General features: G+C 39.0%; 1 protein-coding gene across 3 annotated transcripts in view; it reads left to right on the top strand.

The window, feature by feature from the left end:
• DDX10 (DEAD-box helicase 10) overlaps window positions 1-25,053 on the top strand; it is a 329,122-nt gene that overhangs the window by 156,200 nt on the left and 147,869 nt on the right. For all 3 annotated transcript variants that reach the window (XM_045895095.3, XM_064577487.1, XM_045895094.3), the window contains one exon: window positions 11,011-11,067. In XM_045895095.3, coding sequence (XP_045751051.1) covers window positions 11,011-11,067 — 57 coding nt within the window. The remainder of the gene's footprint in view (window positions 1-11,010; window positions 11,068-25,053) is intronic.

The following is a 25,053-nucleotide window of genomic DNA, read 5'->3' as shown; positions in this document are numbered from 1 at the left end:
GCAGCATGTCACATTTCCGCTTAGAGTACTTATCCACGGGAAGATTGAGCATAAGGACATTTTGTCCTTTATTTTTACATTGTAGCCAGCAGTACAAGCAACAGGAGGTGTTTCCCACTGCTGCCCGTTCTTGTCTCCCCTGCTCTCCCTCCCCCGTGTGTGGAAGTTACTATATCCAGGCTGTGGAATATTGTTTCTGAAACCTTTAAAATCTTAATTTCAAATTGACTAAGTGCACATTTATTACACACTGTTTGTGTGCTAGGCTCTGCCCTAGGCTGTGAGGATAGAATACTTAAAATATGTGGGTTCCTCTGTCCTTGGGAAGATTATAATTAAATAGTAGTTAACTGCACACAAGCTTTTTATGCCTCTATTTTTTTTTACGTGAACATTTTTGAAATGAAAAATATATTCATGTTCTAAAATCAAGATCATAAAAAAGCTAGTTGAGACATCTTGCTTCTGCCCATGCCTGTCTTCTTACTCATACCTACCCCCATAGGTAACTGTTTTTATTAATTATTAATATATCCTAGGGGCACCTGGGTGGCTCAGTTGGTTAAGCTCCAACTCTTGATCTTAGCTCAGGTCTTGATCTCAGGGTCGTGGGTTCAAGCCCCACATTGGGCTCCACACCCGCGTGGAGCCTACTTAAAAAAAAAAAAAAATTGACATATCCTGGCGTTTCTTAATGCAGATGTGAGTAAATAGAAATACAGATCCTTATTTTCTCCCTTTGTTACAGGAAAGGTAAATATACTGTATGTAGATTGTTCTGCACATATCCGTTTTCACTTTTATGCTTTTAAATAATTTATTTTCTTTGCACCATTGTTAAAAGTAGTATGATTTTTAAACTGTCATGGTGACTATCTTATAGCAAGGTTGAACAGAGCACTTTGGGCTGACATAGTTGTGAGAGAAATCACAAGAACTTCACATACTACTGGTTCTGATGACTGTACCTCTGTAACTAAAATAGACAGAAGGTCGGGCGCCTGGGTGGCTCAGATGGTTAAGCGTCTGCCTTCGGCTCAGGTCATGATCCCAGGGTCCTGGGATCGAGTCCCGCATCGGGCTCTCTGCTCCTTGGGAGCCTGCTTCTCCCTCTGCCTCTCTCTCTCTGTCTCTCATGAATAAATAAATAAAATCTTTAAAAAAATAAAATAAAATAAAATAGACAGAAGGTCTTTTTTAACAAGTCAAAGCTTGTTGTCTTGTATAAAGTAGGTATATTCTGCACAAGGTCACCTATAGCATACTTTCCATATTGGATGTTGAAAATATTATGTAGCCTGAAAAAAGCACAAGGAAATAACTAAAATAGTCTTCTCTCTGTTCAACTTTAATGTAAATGCTACCTGAGTCACAAGTGATTAGTTTCTTGGTATTTCCATCAGTAAAAATTATTACTTATGCATTTGTAAGTATTTGTGTATTAAATTAGCGAAAATGTCCCATTTGAGCACTTTGGAATTAGTACGTTTATGACAGCATACCTAAGACACAGTACAGGCTGGGCGCCTGGGGGGCTCAGATGGTTAAGCGTCTGCCTTTGGCTCAGGTCATGATCTCAGGGTCCTGGGATCAAGTCCCGCATCGGGCTCCCTGCTCCTTGGGTGCCTGCTTCTCCCTCTGCCTCTCTCTTTCTCTCTCTCTCTGTCTCTCATGAATAAATAAATAAAATCTTTAAAAAAAAAAGACACAGTACAGGAATTCACATCAGTCACGCACCAAGCATCGTGGACTGGATTTCTGCCTCAAAGACATGTAGTATTTTTTTTTTTAAGATTTTATTTATTTATTTGAGAGAGAGAGTGAGAGAGAGAAAGAGCACAAGAGGGGGGAGCGGGAGAGGGAGAAGCAGACTCCCCGCTGAGCAGGGAGCCCGATGCGGGACTCGATCCCGGGACTCCAGGATCATGACCTGAGCTGAATGCAGTCGCTTAACCAACTGAGCCACCCAGGCGCCCCCATGTAGTATTTTTTTAAGTAACAATTTGAACATTTGGCTTGTTTGGTGGAAGGAGTGTTACACTGTAAGGAGCAGTACTTGCGTTTGAACCCTGAGTCTGGCACTGCCTGGTCCAGTGGGATTACCAGTCACCAGTATGGACTGCAGTGTCTTGTTATGAAAATGAGGAAGTGGGAGTGGGGGTTCATACCCGATGATCAGAGGGATCCTCTGGCTCTGTGTGTATAGGGAGGACATGGGAATAAAATAACCCCTTATTGTTTGGAAAATGGAATTTGAATTGGTCATCTTTCCCTGCTGATAAAATGGGTTCGTTGATTGATGATAAGGCCTCCTTCGAGGTTCACTTATTTTCCATTGGTTACTAAAATTTAACTTAGAAGCGAAATATATTATTAATCCTGCACAGATTATTTTATCTTAATTGCTTTATCTGAACACATTATTGGTTTTGAAATCATATCTTTTTCCTAATTGAGTATATTACTTATTCTAATGACAATTCTTAGTTCTTCTAGCGTAAGGTTTTACCGTGGGCAAATGTAATTGTTTCCCTTAAAATTGTAACTCATAATTTTGTTATTTCTATGGAAGAATACTGAGAGGAATTGTGTGTCCCTAAAGAACACTTGAAATACTAACTTAGGATCTAGGAATAAGCTTTACCTCATGAAGAAAGAAAAAGAAGAAAGAAACTTTAACAAAAAATTATGAGTGAGGGATGTGCCTGAGAAAATTGTACATGTAAAGAAAACTCCACAAAATCTCTATTTTTAAAAATATGTGTCAATTTTAGGAGTTTTCTTAAGCTTATCAGTGTTCGTTTAGCATATTTAGACTATTTCATGATTATTTTTTTGGTTTCAAAGGATAACATATTTAATATATATGTGAATTTTGTCATAATGATTCTGTTTGACAGGCGGCGTTTGCTCCTGCTGTTTAAACTTAACAGCTTTGCACCATGGTTTCAAGCGCGCACTCCCTCTCTGTGCTGTAAGACTCGGCTGTTCATTTTTGTCCTCCATGCTGATACACCTATTCTTTTTTTTTTTTTAATTTTTTTTTTTTTTAAGATTTTATTTATTTGAGAGAGAGAGAATGAGAGAGAGCACATGAGAGGGGGGAGGGTCAGAGGGAGAAGCAGACCCCCCACTGAGCAGGGAGCCCGATGTGGGACTCGATCCCGGGACTCCAGGATCATGACCTGAGCCGAAGGCAGTAGCTCAACGAGCTGAGCCACCCAGGCGCCCCTGATACACCTGTTCTTGACTTGTATTTTCAGCTAGCAGATTCTGAAAGCTGTGTAATTTCTACTGTGACTCGATTAAATATCTTTGTTCTAATGATTTAGAAACTGAGCAGTAAGAATTTTAACTAGTTTGTAAGAAACCCAAAAAAGCCATGACAGCCTCACTGGGAGTAGAATTTAGCTCTCTGCTGCTGGAGCTCAGCGCTCCCTGCTCTCTGGACTTCAGGCCCTCGTGCCTGGGCTGTGGGTCACTGAGTCAGCAGTGTTATTTACCTTGGTGAGTCGTCTTTGCAGCCATTGACCGTCGCTTTTTGTTTTCTTTCCCCGAGACCATTTCAGCCTTCCGCTTTCCCTGGCAGGCGGCTGTACCTGAGTAGGCCTGTTGGTATTTAATAGGCTGAACCTGTTGAAACCACTCATCGGAAGTAAGATTATAGTAGGAGCTGTAATATTTGCATAGAAGACCATTAGTAAGTTAGTATGTTATAAAGGCAAAACCACTTCTTTTGGATGGAAGCAGTGTGTTTTCTTGTAATTCGATTAGAACTCTGAAAGGTGGGCTGTGGAGCACATCAGTGAAAGGTGTCTTTACTTGAATGGAGTGAAAATCTGCTTTGTGGTGTGTCATCATTCTTAGCTCTGAAAGATTGCAGTATTTAGGGTGATAATATCTGCTAGACCAGCTGGGAGTGGAGAGAAGCAATATATCATGAAGTTCTCTTTCATTCCCTTGAAATTTGCTTTGAGTGCTTTATCCATTTTGGACTGTGTGTTTATTTATTTATTTTTTTTTTTTTTTTTTTAAGATTTTATTTATTTATTTTTATTTATTTGAGAGAGAGAATGAGAGAAAGAGAGCACATGAGAGGGGGGAGGGTCAGAGGGAGAAGCAGACTCCCTGCCGAGCAGGGAGCCCGATGCGGGACTCGATCCCGGGACTCCAGGATCATGACCTGAGCCGAAGGCAGTCGCTTAACCAACTGAGCCACCCAGGCACCCTGGACTGTGTGTTTAGATAACACCACCATGTCAAGATGTGGCTTGCCAAAAGATGGTTGAGTACTGCTCTGAGTCCCACTTACTACTAGTGTGAACAGTAGACAGTTAGGAAAGAATTAAAGGGACTTTTTAGAAAATCTGTTTCGTTTTTGTTTTTGTTGACACAGGATTTAGTTGCCGTGGAATCCAGGTATCTTAAACATAAGTGTATATGATAGTCAAGAGCGAGGGAAGCAGTAATCAGGCGTCTTAGAATAGTAGTAACAAGAACATTGACAGTAATAAGCAGTTAGTTGATTGGGCCCTGCACTAAGTGCTTTGTATGTATTATTCTATTATGTGCTAACAACTTCTGAAATAAGCGAGCTAGCCTCAAATTACAGATGATAAAACAGAGTTAGAAGGAGCAGGTAATTTGTCCAAGGCCCCACAAGTCAAAAATAGCAGCCCTGAGACTCTTACCTCAAGGTCTTTGTTTTTAACTATTCAGTCTGTTTATACCTATCTTAAACCATCAGGCATTCTCTTACAGTAGCTAACTCTGAAACAGTGAATGAAAGGGTTGGAACAGGAGTGGAGATTTTGAGGAAGGAATGACAAATAATGGAAAGTCTTCTTGTTTCCAGAGCAAGATCATTGGTGTCAAATAAATTAAGGAATAAAGTAAGTGTTGTGGTTAGTAGCTTAGTTTAGGACCCAGTACTAGTAATGGCTTTGCCTGAGTGTTCATTGAATATCTGTATAGTTACTGGGACCAGAGTGCATTTTTAAGTGGCTGTGAGTCCAAGAGTCTAAGGTGTTGTCAGAGAATGGTCTGGCTCAGATGACCTGAAGAAATTTTGTTACTGTCAGAAATGTCATCATGAGGATAAAGGACTAAGCGTCTGGTGTTTAACTCCTAAATGAACTTTATGAATAAAGTTTACTTACAGGAGAGGAAAAGAGATTCTCTTCTTGTACATCCCTAACCCCCTTTCAGTTTCAGTCCTTCCTCCTACCATTACAACAAGGTGTACTATAAGAAAGGAGCCAGCCTGTTAGTATGGAACCTTTGCCTGTAATTTGGAGATGTCTGCCTGGGAAGTTTCTGTTTTTATTCCCAAGAGCTTATAACATCTTGTGATACTCAGTTCAGCTATTGGTACATATGCCCTCCTTCATATCCAGCATCCGAAATGAGACATTTAAATACTCAAAATTGCATAAATCTTATCACTGTGTGGCAGGTCTTTGAGCTGTTTATAATCTCTATTTTTTATTGTTAAAATGGGATTATGGGATTTTTTTGAAACACTATATTACGTTTGAGAGGTGGGGTGGTGGTTGTTAGACTGATGGTCAGTAGAGACTGGGAGTGAGGAACAGGGGCAGAGTTTGATGCTAATGTAATGAAGGGGTCTGACAAGGCTAGGTCATAGACTACAAAGACCAGGTGGGAGCTAGACTATGTTTTGCCAGTCCTTAGAGCCCACCATGGGGCCTGGCACATAGTAGCTCAGCAAATGTTTGAAAGAATTAATAAATCAGTGTTTCCACATACACTTATTTTTCTCCCTGTCTTCATATCCTTGTTGGAGTTGTTACAGATTTATATATTGAAGATCAATTTTTTGCATCATTCTCATGAAACTGTGGAATAGGGAACAGATCAGAGAACCTTGCTTTGTTCTGAGTCCCTGGGAAGGATTTAGGTTAACTGGGGTTTTGTTTTTGGAGGGCAGGGGGTGTCTTCAGGGCCAAAGATCCTTGTAATCATTCTTTTACTCACTTCTTTTGACCCAGTTTTCTTCCCCGAAAAAAGAGGTTCCTATACTACTGAAATAGGGATAGATGTCTCCTCCTGCTCTCTGTGACAGCTGGGAAATCAGTTCCTTACCAACGTGACGCAGTTGCCTGAGAGTCATCCAAACAGCTCATGTTTCCACCACTTCCTGAATTGTTTCCAAATCTACAAATTTCCAAGATTGCCATAGAGTGAAAATGATTTAAATACATAGTCCTGACTGCTGATAAAATTCATACTTTATGGCATTTTCTTTTCTCAAAGCTAAGGGCCTATAATTTGTGAGAAGCCAAAAGAAGTATAATAACATCTATAAAGGGAGCATTTTGTACCTTGAAATGTGATTTTTCTGTTTTCCTATCCCTTGTGAATTTGGTTTCTGTTACTGAATTTCATGCTCTTCTTACATTTAATTATTTGTAGCATGGTAGGACTAAAGATAAAATTTTGCCTTCTTTTTGTGTGGCATAAAATAGCTTTAGGTACCACTCTGTCCTCAAAAATAGGAGAATAAAGGATTTAAAGCATTTGAACCACATAAAATTAAGGGGGAAGGAGAATCTCAATTACTGAATCTAATAAAATTCAGTTATATCTGCCCTCTCAAGTCCTTGTACGCCAACCCTTTGTCTTTATGTCTTCTCATTTATAGCATCTACAATTCATATATGTATGTGTGTGTGTGTGTGTGTGTATATATATATATACACACATATTTTAAGTTAGTTTTTCTTGCCTTAGCAAAGGAAAAAAATGTACTTTCTTCCTATATCCATTTCCCAAATTTTGGATTACCATAAATTCTACTTCCTGTTTTTTTCCTCTATTTGAAGACTAATGTTTATTCCTTCCTCTTTTCAGATAGAATGCTAACATAGCTTTTTAAGATAAGAAAGAAAAGTTTTCTCATTTTCCTTGTGTTTCACTCAGTATTGAAAGTTCTTTTTATTTGCACTGAAGCTCCATGTCATGTTCACTTCTATTTTCAAGGTTTTAGATATACTTCATCTATCTGGGACTTGTGGTAGAAATCTTACAAGGAAAACTTAGCCCATTTGCATGCACATGTGAATTCTTTTTTTTTTTTTTTTAAAGATTTTATTTACTTATTTGAAAGAGAGAATGAGAGAGAGCGAGTACATGAGAGGGGGGAGGGTCAGAGGGAGAAGCAGACTCCCTGCCGAGCAGGGAGCCCGATGCGGGATTCGATCCAGGGACTCCAGGATCATGACCTGAGCCGAAGGCAGTCGCTTAACCAACTGAGCCACCCAGGCGCCCGCACATGTGAATTCTGATAGCCAGTTAAAATTTGAAATTTGTAATGTCCCTCCTTGTCTATAATAAACTAATACTGGAATTCTGTAACAGTGGAAAATTGTCAACATATTTTTTCTGCTAGGATTAAAATGGCTAGATGAAAAGGCCCAGAGTAGAGATTATGTTTACTTGTATAGACAGGGTTTTTCTGATTTGAACATATTGAGGTTATTCTTTGGAACTTTGAAGTGCCATTTTCAGATCATCTAATGTGTTGGGAGAAGGTCAGTTACTGAATAATTACAACAAAAATTTTTGTGACTGTTAAATGTGGTTAATTATCTTTTTTGCCCCCCTGCACAGAAGACTGGCAAAAACTAATTAGATAATGTCCACAAAATGCTATCAGGAAAAAAAAATATGCTATCAGGATGAAAAGACCCATACGGTAGCAGACCGTTATTAATAATAAAAGGAAATGGAACATTTGTCTTAAACATATTGATAAGATAAAAACACTATACATCCGCAAAATAAGTATACTTTCTAATGGACTGGAGAGTGGGGAAGAGGTGTGCTGGAGTTGGTGGGGGGAGAGATGGTGGGGAGATGTGCTGGAGTTGAGGGGGAGGAGAGGTAGGCTGAAATTGAGGGGGAGGAGAAGTGTGCTGGAGTTGAGGGAGGAGATGGGGGTGGGGTGGGCTGGGAGGTGTGCTGGAATTGAGGGAGGGGAGAGGTGTGTTAGACTTGAGGGAGGAGAGGTGTGCTGGAGTTGAGGGGGAGAACGTTGGCTCTGAGACTGGTTTTAGTCTCAGGTTCAACACTGAGTGGCTGTGTGATTTCATACCAGATAATTCCTTTGGTTCAGTTTTTTCCATCTATAAAATGTGAAAAATAATACTTTTTAAGTTTTGTTAAATGGTTTTAAGAATATATGTAAAATGCTTAACATACTGCTGTTTAATTCAGATCTATTAGTGTTAGTAGGAAAATAACAGTCTTAATAATAATGTGTTAATGGGCACAAAGGTTTTTTTTCTAGAAGTTCAGTTTCATTACTGTCTAGTTATTTGATGTTTTATACAGCTGTATCTCATGTAAGTATAGTTTTAAAATTACTTTCAGCAGCGCGATGCTTGAAAGTCACTGTGACCTTTTACAATAACATAAAATACTGCTCTCCTTAATTTTACCTTCTAAAACATGAAGACTTCCTTTTGTATAAAATAGAAGCAAAGTGTGTGTGTAAGAGAGAAGAGAGATTACAGATATTACAAATACAAAAATGTAATATTATATTACAAATATGTGCATCCACAAACGAAAGCCAGCTCTCAAACTGAGAGTAACTATGATCAGTTGTTGTTAATTCTTTTCTTTAATATTATTTGGCTACTTTCATCTATTCTGTAGTCTGCTAATGCTTATAGAAAATCAGTAAATGATGGCAACTTTTATGAAAAATTTGGATGCAAATGTTGAGAAACTGCCATCCATGAACTTTTTTCCTCCCACAAACTGAGGAAGCATCGAGAGTATTTTATTTTAGCGGCAGAACAACCCTCACAAGCCCGTCGGAGAACCAGTTCGGGGATGGCATGTAATAGCAACTGCATTAATTGGCTGCTTGTTAAAATAATACCAGGTATTATTTTCTTCTGTTATCAAAGTGTCATCTGTTAAAGTCTCCAAACCCTGCCATTTTGATTTTTATTAGGTTGTATTGGAAAAAAGCACTAGACTCTGCACGCGAAGGCCCAGGTTAGAGAACAGTCCTGTCATCTTGTCAGCTTTTCACAAAGAGCAAATCACGTTCACAGTTCTTGTTTAGCCTTCCTTTTCCTCTGACCTTGGTCCTGGGACTTCCAATCTTTAGAATGTTCCTCTGTATAATTGCACATTGTTTAGGTTTTACCTGCCCTTTTAATTTTATATTTTATTTGGAAGTCAAAGGAATACCCATTTTCTCTGAAACTGGGTTAGAGAAAGAATAATAACAGAAAGGAATAATTTAACATTATGCATTATTTAGGGGTGTGAGACATTCACAGTTGCTATGTGAATGTGAATTTTTGTTAGTTTCCCTTAGAATTTAACTTTCTTACTGTGTAATCTGGAGCTCTAGAAACTGAATCTATAAGCTCTGTGGACCCCCCATCTCTTTGCACTAATTATTATTTAATCCTTTTTGAGACTTTCAACATTTATGTTCTCAGTTTGTCATAAAGGAGTCTATAAACCTAGATAAGGTAGTAGATCATAGTAATTGACTGTCTTTCTCAGTGCTGGGAGCAACAGAGCAGCCTCAGGTCTGCAGAGGATGCGTTAGAATTGGCTTTTGAATCTGGAGAACGTCATGTATACGTACAACATCATGGTAACAGCAGAGTGCCCGGGTTTAAAAAACTTGTTAATTCTCATATTAATAAATGTTGTAATAGTGAATCATGGTCATAAAAGGAAATTACTTGTGGGGTGCCTGGGTGGCTCAGTCGTTGGGCGTCTGCCTTCGGCTCAGGTCATGATCCCAGGGTCCTGGGATCGAGCCCCCCATCGGGCTCCCTGCTCGGCGGGAAGCCTGCTTCTCCCTCTCTCACTCCCCCTGCTTGTGTTCCCTCTCTCGCTGTTTCTGTCTGTCTGTCAAATAAATAAATAAAATCTTTAAAAAAAAAAAAAAGGAAATTACTTGTTATTTACTCAGCTTTTACATTGACCTAGCAGTTCATTAAAATTTTTTACAAATAAAAATTGTTGGCTATGAACTTCGGATCAAGTCTAGCCTTTTTATTATTTCAGCACTTTGTTTTTGAAGAGAAAAAGAGGTTTTTTTTTATTTAAAACAAAGTTTTTTGGGGGGTGCCTGGGTGGCTGAGTCGGTTAAGCATCTGCCTTCAGATCAGGTCATGATCTCGGGGTGTCAGGCTCCCTGCTCAGCGGGGAGTCTGCTTCTCCCTCTCTCTTCTCCTCCCTCCTGCTTGTGCATACACTCTCTCTGTCTTTTTCTCTCTCTCAAATAAATAAAATCGTTAAAAAAACCCAAAATTCTTTTCACCTTTAGCCGGTTATTTTGTTTTGAATTTTAATATTGTACACACTAATTTTTTTCTTATTTTTAAAAATGTTAGTGTTGCATTTTCTGCCTATTTTATGATCATTGGAAAACTTAATGGGGCAATTAGAAAACAATTTAATAAAATAACATGCTTTGTGAGAATGATCTTCCATTGTTTTTTGTTTGAGAAAATGTTGTTCCTTTTCTAAGAACGGATTTCATATCCTTTATAAATTTTCCTTTTAGAGAAAAAGGGAAATAGTCACTAACGCATTTTTTCCCTATTTATTCTAATAGCTGACATTGATTATATACCAGTCATATGTCAGACATTGTGCCAAGCACTTATGCATAGTATTTTATATAATTCTTATACCAATTTTATGAACTGTGTGCTCCTGTTATCTTCATGTTTCAATGAGAAAATGAATTACAAAATATAAATAAGTTGCCAAAAATTGCACAGCTATTAAGTGGTAGAACTGTGATCTGATTCCAGATCTGTTTGACACATACTTAATGATTACGATTACTTACGCCAAGCCCATCTTGGGCATTTAGTAAATATTTATTGAAAAATGAATGTCAGATGTCAGTTGGTTTTAAAAAAAAATGTTAAGAATGTGTAGTCTGATTTACATGTAATAAACAAAAGTTTATATGCTGCTAATTTCCCCCTTTTTTTATAGGAGAAAAGACTGAAGGAAAGGGAAGCCAGAAGAGAAGCCAGTAAGAAACAAGCAAAGGTAAGGGTTGATTTTTTTTATGAGAAAAATGTTGTTAACATTGAATGGGATTTAAGTACTCTGCTTTTCCATATGCATTTTTTATATTTATTTATACATCATGACGTTCAAATTGGGTATAAGTCCATGTGTGCCCGTCATTTACTTTCTCCTGTTTGTTTCTTTCCTCTGTAATGCAGAATGAAAAATACCTAAGATAATTTGCTTATTGGCCATTATCCTACTACTCCTGCCACCTTTTCCCATTCTGTTTTGTGCCTTTTAAATATGGGAGACTGTTGGCTTTGTGGGCCAAGCTCAACAGGACTTTAAACTCTGCCGTCCTTCCACTAGGCAGACAGCTGTGTGGACCTACCTCGATAATAGAGAACTCTGAAGGCACTGGTTGCTTCCTTTCCTGGGATCTGGGGGGAAGCACTCCGTATCACATGCCTTCACTATTTTCTGTAAGCAAAAATTTTCAGCAAGTGTATATGCACAGTATCACTCCTATATGTCCTGTTGTGAACACCATCCATGTGCAGCTCTAATTTTTATCTGGGGGGTTTGACACTGAGAAGGGCTCAGCTTCTACATTCCGACTGCATTGAGTACAAATGACTCCCTAGAACCAGGACCCAGTAACGTATGTCATTTCTCATGCCGTGTCTCCTCGTGCTATGCCTGACTAGCCATGATTTCTTCTTGGCAGTTAGCAAAGATCCGACTCCCTTGAGTAAGCCCATAATATTCTTTGTCATTTTTTCCATGCTGGCCATAGCACTCAGAGAGCAAGTCAGAGATGATAACTCATTTTATAGTTCCGAAGTGGGAAGCAATTACTCTGCAGTGTAAGATGAAAAGACTGCTTATATTCAGTATTAAATATCACTCTGTCTTCAAAGGTGCCCAAAACGAGAGCTGTAGTGTGTGCGGCCTGACTGCGAAATCGGGGGGCGGATTCTGTGTATGCTCTTAAAATGCAGATGCGCACCGTCACGGCGCTGAAATTGCATCTTAGGGGCTAGTGTGGGAAAAATTTAAATTTAAGAAGAAAACTTTAGATCTAACGAAAGCATTTGATATTTATGAATATTGCATGCTCAGCATAAAACTAAACTTATTTCACTAAGAAGCTCTCTCACTTTGCACGTAAAATTCTAAAGTGAAAGATGTAATCTGGAGCCAGGAGAAAACCTGCTTAGTGTATTTCCTTTGTGTGTATTCACGCATATTTGTGTATATTGCTTAAACGGTTTGTTTTATTCTTGTTGACACTGTAGCCTTCACCTGTGTGGTGGTTTAGGTCACAGATTGTTCTCACCCGTGGGGCTGCCTCTTGTGCCTCTTCTTTCATCTTTCTGTCAGTTGGCGTACGTGTGTATTTGGTTTTGATGCTATACCACCTGGGATGCAAACAGAGAAACTGGCGATGGCTGTCAGTTCCGGTCCACTGGGGCAGATCTCTAAAGTGAACTCCCCAAGCCAGGCATACCCTTCACTCCCTAACCCCTGTTTGTCATCCACTTGTTCCTGACATCCGGGAATGAGGACGCCTCGTTTCTGTCCAACCACTGAGGCCTGTCCTGGAGATAAACAGAAGAGGCTCTACTGCTGCCGTGGCTTTGCTGCTAGGCCAGGAGCCCGCAGTAGACAGAGGCTGTGGTTTAGTGATGCTCACAACCTCGACTGCTGCTCCCAGGTGATCTGAGCAGCGGGATGAGTGGCCGGGTTGTAGCCAGGACCCAAACATTCCACGAGACACCAAGGACTGGCCGCAGTGACAGATTCAGGCTGACTGTTGGAGTCCCGAGGAATTAGCTTGGATCTACCTTTTGCGGCTCATTTCTTTTCAAATGAAAGTGGTTGGGGGGCGCCTGGGTAGCTCAGTTGTAAAGCGTCTGCCTTCAGTTCAGGTCGTGATCCCAGGGTCCTGGAATCAAGCCCTGCATCAGGTTCTCTGCTCGGCGGGAAGCCTGCTTCTCCCACTCCCGCTCCCCCTGCTTGTGTTCCCTCTCTCACTGTCTCTCTCTGTCAAATAAATGAATAAATAAAATCTTAAAAAAAAAAAAAGTGGTTGGATGAAGGCTCCCTTTTCAGGCTTTTCAGGTGCCCCTTTGGAAACAGACCCAGAAGATATTATTGGGAGCGACTCTGTAAAAAGGGGTGATGGCCCTATGTTCTGTGATGTCTAAGAAGACATACATGGTGTGAATTATCAGGTGACCTTATTGTCTTTGTGCATGTGCTTTAAATGATGGATAATTTAGTTTTAAAGTAAGCTTTATCCTCTCTTTAATATATTTCCACATAATCACTGTGTGACTTGTGGCTGTGCCTTCTGAGGCCCTTTGGTCAGCTTCAGGCTAGAGCATCTTTCGATTACTGGACCTACAAGATAGTCAGAAGACGCCTTGGTGGTGAAAGGAAGTGGTGTTTGCAGACCTGCTGTCGCAGGACGTGTAGTCATACCCATTTAGAGCTCTGTAGGGAATTGGTGCACAGCAGCTGACGGTGCGAGAGAGGGAGACTCCCAGGGCTCTCTCGACCATGTTTTGTGCTCCATTCAGCCAATATCATCTTCCATGAGGAGGAACATAGAAGACGCAGAGTATTGTTTTTAATTGGAAAAAATAGTGTTCGAAGGAAAGTTAATGGATTTGTCTTTATTTCCCCCCAAAGGTGAAGGCTTAATGATAATGTGAGGTTTCAGTTTTATAAAGCATGGTTGGTGGTTATCTCTTCCGACATAGAAAGTCTTCCTAAGAAACATTGCTTTGAAGATGGAGTGCAGTGAAACAAAGTTGGAATGGACCTCTCAGGAATCTGAGGCTACTCTTTGTTAAAAGATAGATCTGAGATTCGCATAGGAAACCCTTGAGGTTTTCTGGGTGTCTGGGGCTTAGTGATCCGGAAGATAGAGGTCTTTGGAGTATCAAAACTTTGTTTAGCAGAGAAATACTTGAACTGCAAAATGGACTTTTTACTTTACCAGGATGTTGTGTGTTCTTATAACTTAGAAATTTTAAACTGAGATGTGGAAAAAACAGTTGTAGCAATGATCAGTAGATCACATTGCTCTTTAGGTTCAGGGAGGTGACATAATCCTGGAAATACAGCTTCACCTCATCCTTCAGCTCGATTTCCTCTTGTCACTTTGGTGGTCACAAGTGCTTGTACCAACCTCTAATGTCTGGAACGATTTTGCAGAAATGTATAAAGAAAGGAACAACAGTGCCAAACCTTGAGGAAACAGATCCCCAGGAATATCTCAGTGCTGTGCTGCTTTTGAACAGAAAGTAGAGTTTATTAAACAGAAGTATGAGGTTGGTAAAAGTGAACAGTGAGTGTGGAGGAATAAAGAGTGGGAAGCAGCTCAGAGGAACTTAAACACTGGGAATTTACGTTTTGCCTGAATATATTACAGATGGTAAAGTTATTTTTTAGGCATGGGGGAAATTATATCAAAATAACTAAAGTGATGGCCTTTTCTGAGATTGAAGTTTTATAGTTGTAAACTTTAGCTTAATTTTCTCTGGTTTTTATTGCCTTGTTTAATAAGGCAATAAAGTGACCCTGAGACACTTTATTTATTTGCTTAACAAATAGTAGACTTGGGAAACAGTTTTTTGGATACCTGAGGTGGTACAGTTAGTTCTTTGAGGATATAGGATCCAAAGAAGTAGGAGTTGTGTAACTTTAGAACATGAGTAGGCCTGAGAGATGGTCTAGAGTGGTTTCCTCATCCACTGGTCTATCATATCTTTTTTTCTGGTCACTAATAGTTTTATACAGCTGTATTTATTCATTCTGAGAGGACCTTCTCTCTCTCTTTTTTTTTTTTTTGACTTTGGAATATCCTTTTATTTATGAAATAATGATGATTTTAATTGTCATTACTCGACAAAGCAAAAACCCTCTGTCCATCCTTTGAAATCTTTTTTGAACTTTTCCTGGTCCATGACATTTAAGAGTGTGGCCTCCACTGATCTACTCCAGTAGTTTGGGTTGTAAACAGTACATTGAGTGCCTAGGTGTTCTGTAGAGGTATTTGGGGCAGGACCCTGGGCTCCCATTCTGACTTCAGTCAGAGCAGCTCCATTTTTTCCTTCATGTATATACTAAGCTTCCAGGGGAGCTTTTGTTTGAAATAATGGCTCTTCTTAAATACATACATACTTAATATTAAATAAATTAAGTCTAGAAGCAAGTAAATGACTTACCCCTTATCACTGGCTTCCTCGGTGGCAGAAATGACATGTGTACTCGTGCTCTCTGCAACCTCATACCCTGGTACTGTTACTGCTCCATGCTCCTTCTTGATAAGTTACTTTTTACCCTTTTAAAACAAACCTGACTTATGTACGTGGGCTGGCAGCTGCTTGTAGAAAATGACTAATAGCAAATCCATGAAGAGAGAGCTCTGAGCTGACACTAGGAAGTGGGCTCTCTCCGTGTTGCTGGGTGCCTCCTGACATGTCGTTTCCCCTCTGGCTTCTTATCACCATATGTAAAATGAAGGGAGTATATGACAGAGTCACTTGTAATCATATTTACATTTTTGTGCTCCCATATAACCGTGATCTGAGCCGAGATACGTAACAAAAATGTGTGCATTGTACTCAGTGCATTTCCTAATATGGGTCCTCAGCCTTTCTCGACATTCGTGGAGAATTCCTTTGTTTTCTCTCACGTCTTACTGCAGTCTTATCTGCTGAAGGGTTATCTTTCCTTACAGAGCTACAAAGAGATGTTAATAAATCTTTAAAAAAAAAAAGAAAGAATAAATGTTGGTAATGGTCATTCCTAGGTCCTAAACCTTTGTATTTATTCCTTTTTGGCAGCATTTTATTGACTGACACCAAATTAAAATTTTTCATTTTGGGGGGAAATTTCTCCTCATTCCATGTGTTTCATATAACCCTTGCACCCCCCTCCCCATTTTTTCCCCTTTTTCTGGCATTTCATAGTTTTGACATTTTACTGGTCTCTTACTTTGTTTTTAATATGGTTAGGATTTCAAGGGCTCTAGAGGGTCAGTTTATTTTGAACCAAACAACTTTTGGTAAAATTAAAAACAGGATAATGGAAACATAGGTTTGTTAATAGTCCCAGTTCCCAGAGAAAGCAAAGGTCCTCCCTCAAAGTAAATTGCTCTCACATTTGAAGGGACTGAACCCTTCTAAGCTGCCCTTTGCTGCCCCTGAGACAATCACTGATTTAATGGTGCCCTAAATGAGTTGTTCTCTTTCTCAGAGCAAACTGCTCAAATAATACCTTGCTTTAGTGCTATAGTAAGATCCACTACGCTATCTTTCTCCTTTTTAAATAAACAACACAGAGTCTTTTAGATGACATGCTTTTTCCCCTTTAATATCTACCAAAGTGAGCAATGAAAACCCAAATAGGTTTAGCTTTTATTGTGATTCTAGTGTTGGTTTGGTTTGCGTGGCTATTAATGTAATGACTCCTTTTCCTTCTCGTCCCCTCTCTTTCCCTCTCTTCCCCTCCCTGCCCTTCGCTTCCTTCCCCTTCTCTTTCTTTCTTGATAATAAAGAAGGGGAGTACTAAATTTGAACTTTGAACTATTGTGGATCACTTAAGAGATGCTTTTAGTCTCCCATGTCAGAGAATTGTCCTCCAGTCATGAAGATTTAAAGTTAACTATGGGAGAAAGAACAGTGCTGGTTATAATACCTTCCACATGGTGAATACATGCTGATCTTTTAAGACTCAGCCTATGATTCCTCCCTTTTATGAACACTTTTCTGACCACCTCAGATAAAATGGACCTCCGCTTTTATAACTCCCACTTCAGTCTCCTGTATGCAGCGTCTGATGGCTTATGGCACTTACTTGGATACGTGTCTGTCTTTTCCTGCTCAGCTCTAAGTCTTGTTCTTGGTGTCTTCCTCACAGTGCTTGTTTCATGATAAGCACTTGATAAATGTTTGAGTGGGTGAAGGAATGGCTTAATGGGATACAGGGTGCAGCCTTAAAAATTCTTTTAGAATATTGTTTATTGCTGTAAGATATACATAAGATTCACTATTTTAGCCATCTTTAAGTGCATTGTTTGGCATTAATTACATTCACATTGCTGTGCAACCACCCCCACTACCCATTTCCAGAACCTTCTCATCCTGGACAAAAATCTGTGCCCATGAAAAGCTAACTCTCCATTCCCACCTCCCCACTCCCACCCCAAAATACAAACCTTTAAAGAGAAGACTCTTGTATTCCAAATCATTATTTTTCAAATGGGGAAGTGAAGGGTTTTATGAATAGGTGATTCTTCTAAGATCTGAACAGTTAAATAACTGGCTAACCCCTAGGTCTCTGGGTGCTTACGTGTGTTTTTCATTCTACCTTAACCTCCCTTCCCCCCGGTATAACAGTATAGGAAATACCAAAGAGCACTGCATGTAGTTTAGAATTTTATTAGATTTAATTAAGGTATCATGTATAAAAATATAATAAAAGCAAGTTATTAATACTGTACTCTCAGTCACAGTCTCAACACTTATTAAAGACTGTAACCCAAGTAATACTGAAAGTTTCAGTAGCATCAATGTTAAATTTATCAAAAAGATTTTTGTAAAGAATATCCCCCTTTTTTCCTGGAGAATACATAGGAATGGTAATAGGAACATGAGTTTGCGGTATAATTTTTATGGACATTGTAAAACACAACAGTAGTTAGTAGCTGCTGTCATTCATTGATTGCGTGCTGTGTTACAAATACTGTGATTAAAGGCTCTGTGGACATTGTTGCTTTAATCCTTACAAATAGCACTGTGAGTTAACTGGTGTTATTATCTGCATCTTGTAAAGAAGGAAGTTGAGGTTTAGGAAATTTATGCAACTTTCTGAAGATCCGCGGCTAAGACATACAGGACTTCAAACCCTTGACGCATAAGCGTTGGGCCATGTTGTCACCTTATATCTAAAGCAGTAAAGAGCATAAAGAATATAAGAATCATAAAGGCTAACGCAGACGTTGGAAGTAAACCGATTTTTCTCCTGAAGTCGCTCTTTTTATCTACATTTAGTTCCATCTTACAGTAGGTACTAAGAAACAGGGGCTGGACCCATAGAATACCGTGGAGTTGCACCACACCCATTTAAATTTGTGCCAGACTGGTTGCACCCATGATGCCCAGGGCTCTTCAGATTGCTGCTATGGGTCCAGCTCCTGGGTTTCAAGGAGTCTGTGACTGACACAGCATTAACACGTAAGTGCTAACAAATCCATTAACCTATGCTAAGGTTATAGATCTTAATATTAAAACAGAATGTAATGATTTGCAGGTGGTCTGCATCTCTTTAGAATATTTGACCAATACTCTGTTTGCTAAGAATTTAATAATCTTAAAGGTCGAAATGTCCTAATATGTACCTAAAGGTTTTCCTTTTCTTCCCTTCTTTTATCTAACTTAGAATATACAGAGCTCCCCTATCTTACCGGTGGTAAGAAGGGATAATCTGTAGCAGTTTGATCCTGATTCTCACCTTCCTTGCCTTAACCTCGTAGAAGTTGTGACTTCACTCTGTCAGCTAGTACCTTGCTCATAAATATTTTTGATCAACCCAAACAGGGAATTCTGTTAAAACTTCTCTGTTGGCAGCATTATGGTGAATATTGTATTTGGTGGTCTTGAACATGGTTTGCCTGAATAATTACAACCTAATTCAGATGTGGTTAGACCATGGGAAAGCTAGGACTCAGATCCAGGTCTGTGTCTACCTCCTAATTCATAACAACTGAGAGCTGAGCAGTGGGTGTTAAGATTAAGGGTGATTGTAAACCTGTACTTTGCAAGCTGTGAACCCTGAGAACAAGAAGGAATTTTTCAGAAAACAAGTCAGGCTTGTTGCTTTTAAACTTGCACTGCAATATCAGGTTAATTTGAGACAGAATTTTTGAGACAGAATTTTAATGACTAATTCAGGTGTTTCTTCTAATACTTCTTAAAGAATGTTGTTTCTTTTATAAAACATGCAAAATAAAATGTTATAACCGGATAGCATTTTAGGGAAAATAGACTCAAAACATTTGAATTGGATGCTCCAAAAAGTACTCATGTGCTTATGCTCCCTCTCTTACTCTTTTACACATATATGTATATGTGTATATACGTGTCTGTATATGTGTGGGTATATACGTACCCACTTATGTACATACATATTACCCCTTTCTATATGTTAATAATAATTGTATTGTTAAATGCTCTAATGGACTCTGCTCATTTGAGTGGTCATTTTAGGTCCATTCCAATACATAGGACTCTGAGTACAGATTGGACCAAAACAGAGTAAGTCAGTCCCTATGATGCCCTTTATACTCATTGTGCTTTATTCTGCTTAATCTCGGGTTAGAGATAATTTGACATTTATATGCTGAGTTGGTGGTTTGTAGAAATATCTTCTCTAACAGAACAAATTAACTGTCTGAATCATTGTGGTCAGTTGGTAATTGTGTGGTCATTAACACATACCCTACTTTGTAGAAACCATTGTGAGCATGTGTACGTGTGTGTGTGTGTGGCCATCATGTTTATGGAGGCTGATGCTTAGAATCATTGGCCCATATTTTTATACATATTACCATTCACTAATGATGTGCATGACAACTTTGGCTGTAAAGCTGTTAGTGTCTTTTGGGAGATTATACTGTCGTAATTTCTTACAGTATACATAAATCTCAAATTACTGGGGGGAAAAGTGCATGTGGGTCCTTTTTTCCTTTCTTGTTAAGATTTTGCTTCACAACTCTGAATCCTTTCATTTATACTAGGAATAGATAATTACTTATAAATCTTGATTTTAATGATTCTCAGAGTATGGTACAAGAATCTTTGTGGGTTCTCCATGTTATTGCTAGAGATTTTTTCAGATTCTCATAAACACCCAACATTGGCTATCCCAAGAATGAATTTCTAAATATCATATATATATGTATATATATGATATATATAAATAATAACTTAAAAGTATGTAAAGGCTGTTAAGATGATCAAAATATGAACTTGTATTGCTAAAATCATAGTACCTTCTTATCTTTTCTTAAATGACACACCAAATGTAGAATTGTCACCTTGTACATAGTTTGGTGGTGTTCAGTGTCCTTTTTTATCAGAAGAGATGGAGATAAACAGAATGGTGTGTAAATGGCATCAGCCGTACTTGCAACACTTAGAATTTAAGACCATCAGTGGCAGGGAGAACAAGGGAGGAAGAGGATGCCAGTATTTCTTAACAGGAAGACTGTCCTCAGTCTTCTTGAGGAAGTTGGGAAAAGGGAATAGTAGAAACAAAAAAGAAATGTGAGTATAGGAAAAAGAAAATGGGGATATGTTTTATGCTCAGTCCTAAAGACCATTCCTGATTTTGGAGATGGGTGAGAGAATGAAGCTGATTCCTAATTTTCAAATATTTCTGGTATCCACTAGTGCTGTGTGAAATACTTTTTTTGTGAATAAGGAAAGCTCTTTTGGGGGGTGAACTTTAACTTACTGTGGTGTTGTGAGCGAGCTGTAGAGTAGCCAAGCTTTCCTGCCCCTTCTCGACGCCATAAAGACTTGTGTTGGAGCACTATAAGCCAGCGTTCAAAAGAGAACAGTGGCTAGAAGAATTTGCTCCTGGAGATAATCGAATGTACTGAAAATAGCATTGAGAACTTGTCTTTCTCACTGACACCTTTTTTTTTTTTCAATCCTCTATTCTATATGAAATGCTTTGTGACCATTAAGCTCTAATAAGCTAATCTTATTATTGTTATTCTTGCAGTTATTGTTACCAGCAACATTAACTAATTCCTGTTTGCCATGTTTTCTTTCTTTGGGCAAAGTTGTAGCCAGGTGTCTCCAGTGTTTTGCACTGAAATATCTCTCCCTTTGCTTAGTAGCTCTTTATTATTGATATATATTACAGGATCCAAAAGTTTCTTGACTTGAAGAGAACTCTAGAATTTGCTGTTTATAGACTGTGTTGTTGTAGATTGTCGACACCATCACAGTGTTTTATCCTTTTCAAAATGCTTCCATCAAGGTTTATCGGTTTATGTAATAAGTGGAAGCATTACGATCATTTGACAATTGAAAAAGCTTTACTACAGAGAAGCTAGGTAAGTAAGTGACTTGGTTAAGGTCATACACCTCATTTAGAAGGTTAAAAAAACCCTCTGGTTTCTGTCTCAGGACCTGAAAGGCAGAGGTCTTCTGGTACTGTTGAAGTGTTGATCTGTTTTCTGTCCTTCAGATTGTACATTAATAAATCTCAGCCTGATTGCCTTGAGCATTATCTGCAATGTTCAGGAGAGAGTGGTATTAAATTATGAGATCTGGAACTTATCTCTGTTTCTTGTCCTAAATCACTGTATATTTAGGTGCAAAATCAGAGTATCCCCCTGAGCTTTTCTGGACAAATAGCACAACTCCTTGGGAGAGATGTTTGGCAGTGTCTGCAAAGCTGGACATATGCCTACCCAGGGCCCCACACTTGCCCTCTTAGGTATAAACCCAAGAGGGATACAGAGAGGTCTCCTAAGAGATGCTCCTAGAGCAGCACTGTTCATAATCCTCAGATTCTGGAACTAACCCAAATTGTAGAGTAGATAAATTCTGCATATGGATACAATAGGATATTATATACAGTTATGAATTATTACTACCTGCAGTAACAAGGACAAATTTCACAAATATTGAGCAAAAGAAGCTAGACACAAAAGAGTAAATACTATAGTATCCCGTTTATATAAAGTTGTTTTGTTTTGTTTATTTGTTTTAAAGTAAAATCAACATTGGAGATTAGACAGGATAGTGGGGTTACTTTTGGGGAAAAGAGGGAATTATTACTGAGAAAACAAGTGTGAGGGGGGCTGTTGGAGACCTTGGGAGTGTTCTGATTTCTTACTTTGGGTGGTGGATACATGGAGGTATTCTCTTTATGAAATTTCGTCAAGCTCTGTGCTTACAGTTTGTTGTACTTTCCTGAATAATAGGTCATACTTAAAAAGGTTATCTTGAAAAATGGAGTGGTATACTAGATCTCTGTATGTGCTTTCAATGTACATGTTTTAATTTGTGGATTTAGGAATATATAGGGTATTATGGATAACGCTTATAACTCCAGAACTATTGGGAGCCTTTGTCCCTCGAGTCATCCATGTTTTATGAAAGCTATGAAAGAAAATTAATAATTTATATCCTTCAAATAACACATTTCCTTTTTAAATCTACTTGTTCCAAGAAGTATTATATTTTACCTCCTAAAACTCATAAAACAGTTTCTCCAAAATGAGAAAATAATATTCTTATGATTCCCATGCAAAAGAAAAAGAAAAATGTGTATTTTCTAAAAGGGGCATAGTAATCATTGTGCCCTTCAGACACCTTTAACCTCCTCACCACCCCAATGAACTTTCCATTTTCTACACCAAATTATTAGGGTTTTGGTGGCTTTAGAATGTTGTCCACTTCTCTACTGTTCCCGACAGCGGAGAGAACCCTGGGAGCTGTTGAAATTGGACTTTATTTCGAATAGTGAACACAAAGGTTGATGAAATGGACGTTGGTATGAATGGTCCCTGCTTGTACTACTGTAACTTCATAAATTGGAATGTATGCATAACTGACCACAGAAATTGAGAAATATTCAGAACTTGAAGGCTTACTTTATCAAAGAAGTGATTATCTTTCCATGAGTAGGCTTTTTTCATTTGGTTTATCTCGTTCTTGCTATAGAGATATTCAGATACGGTACTTTCCATGCACATCTTATGTGAATTAAGTGTTCACTCCCTTTCACCATCTACAGATAAATATCATTTGACAGGTACTTATTCAGCATCTGTCATGTACCTGGTCCAGTAGTAAGAGTTTATAGTGTCAAGGAGGAAGTAGGCTTTGTTAAAACTGTAGCTCCACTTTATCTTACTTGAAGGAGTAAATCTCTCGCAATTCTGGATCAAATGTTAAGCTTTGAAAATGCTGCAGAAATAGTGTATTCATGATCCAAAAGTTCCTTTATCAAGAATCATACTGCTTGTCTGTCTCTAATCACTGCTAGAACTAAGACCAGTTGTTTTATTTTACCCATCTTGATTTTCAGCTCTGTACATCAGTTTTCCTCCTTACTACAGACACATTTGATTTTTATTTCATAAAGTCCTCTCATTTCCTTCAGTTGGAAATGATATACACTCTCAAGCTTATCCATTTATTTATATTAGTGCAGCTCTCTTTGGAAATGAGAAGGTTTTAACATGATTCTTATCTAAATTCTAAACATGACTGCTGTTGATTGCCGCCTCCTGGCATCCATCCAACCCTGAGATTTTTGCCCTTCTCAGTACAGCTGACACATGGTATTTTTGTGACATTCCTCTGAAGATAACAGAAAGTGACAGTAAGAAAAAATATTAAGTTCTATCTAAGTAAAAGGGAAAATTAAGAGTGAATGATAATACAGTGTGCATTGTGAGTTCATCAGTAATGTTAGATCAGAGATTTGGGGTTTAAAGTCAGCTTTTATCACTAACTGCCCGGTTGTTAGAGCTCTCCCCCAAAGACCATGAGATTTGGAAATAGACAACCCAGGGTCTGTTCTTGCCAGTAAGCTCCAGACTCCAGGGCAGCCATCTTTCCTCTGAGCCTCAGTTTCCTTTTTAGTAGAATAACAGCAGTGATGTTGTCTGCGTTGTCAGTCTTCCAGGTCTCTTGCAAAGACAATGAATGTGTAAGGGCTTGGAGAGCTATGAGTCACTGTAAAGAATGTCAGTCATCATTATCAGTATTACTTACATATTGCCTTTTTAGCAGGCTTGTCCTGAATTAGCTAAGATCTAAACCAGTAGCTCCATCAAGACTGGAGTGTGTTGAATCCAAATCACTGAAAGATGTCTCAAAATGCAGGTACTTAGCTCCTCCTCACCCTCCTCCCATCAGAAGCTCTGGGAAAGGGGGCTTATTTGCATGCACTCATGCAGTACCTAGTGTATAATTAAGGTATGACCGCCACTCCTTTAAGAGCCACTGGTCTAAAGCCAGATGCACACTTTTGTACCTGCATACAACCCTGAGCTGCTAAGCCTTTTCTGTTTTTGGTTTGGCTTATGCCACTATGGCAGAATGTATGCTAGCTTAGTCTCTTGAGTCAGTCTGTAACCCAGTCTGAACCCAGAACTCTAGTTCTCCTTCAGTGTGTCTGACTGCATGTAGGTTGGCATCGGAGAAAAATCTCCTTTTGTTGTTGCCCTGAAGTCTCACGAACCGCCTCTAAACTAATGCTGGGGTATAAGGGAGTGAGAGTAGGAGAGCTGTGTTGTAAAAGATGGAGACCACCAGGATTTGGCTTCTCCATGGCATGTGCATGGAAGTCCTATGTTTGTTCAGCTCATTGGAGGAGAGAGAGAGGCCTGGAAGTGACCACACTGGGAGGAAGTGGCCCTGGTTTGTTAGATGGAATCACTGTTGACCCAGAGGATCCAGTGGACTGGGAGCCTGATTTCTGTGCCACCAATAGATCACTGGGTGGCCTTGAGCACATTTCTCAACTTGCTTAAAGTGTTTTGGACTGGATGTTCTGCTTGGCTCCTTTCAGCTCTATAATTCTGATGTCCTTTTTTATTCAGAAGTTGATAAATTATTCTCTATCATTTTTAGATCCTTTCTAACCTTCCTACATAATGCTTGCAGATATGTTTATTCTGTGTAGCGTCTTCACCAGTGATAGAAATAGACCAAGAGGCTCAGGTCGTGATCTCAGGGTCATGAAATTGAGCCCCGCATTGGGCTACTTGGTGGCGAGTCTGCTTGAGATTCTTTCTTCCTTTCCCTTTGCCCCTCCCACTCATGCTCTTGCTCTCTCTCACTCTCAAATAAATAAATAAATCTTAAAAAAAAAAAAAAAAGAAATACACCAAGAGATTGCAGCCATTATAGTGCAGGGGGTTTGACTGATGCTCTTGGGGCTTTGGGCAAGCCTATGATATGAGAAGGTCTATCA

This window comes from Mirounga angustirostris, unplaced genomic scaffold, assembly GCF_029215605.1.
Source record: "Mirounga angustirostris isolate CCGP_5_RB_7025 unplaced genomic scaffold, mMirAng1.0.hap1 SCAF_13, whole genome shotgun sequence".
Classification (NCBI taxonomy): domain Eukaryota; kingdom Metazoa; phylum Chordata; class Mammalia; order Carnivora; family Phocidae; genus Mirounga; species Mirounga angustirostris.
The sequence above is the reverse complement of the archived record's forward strand: the minus strand, read 5'-3'. Positions and strand labels throughout refer to the sequence as shown.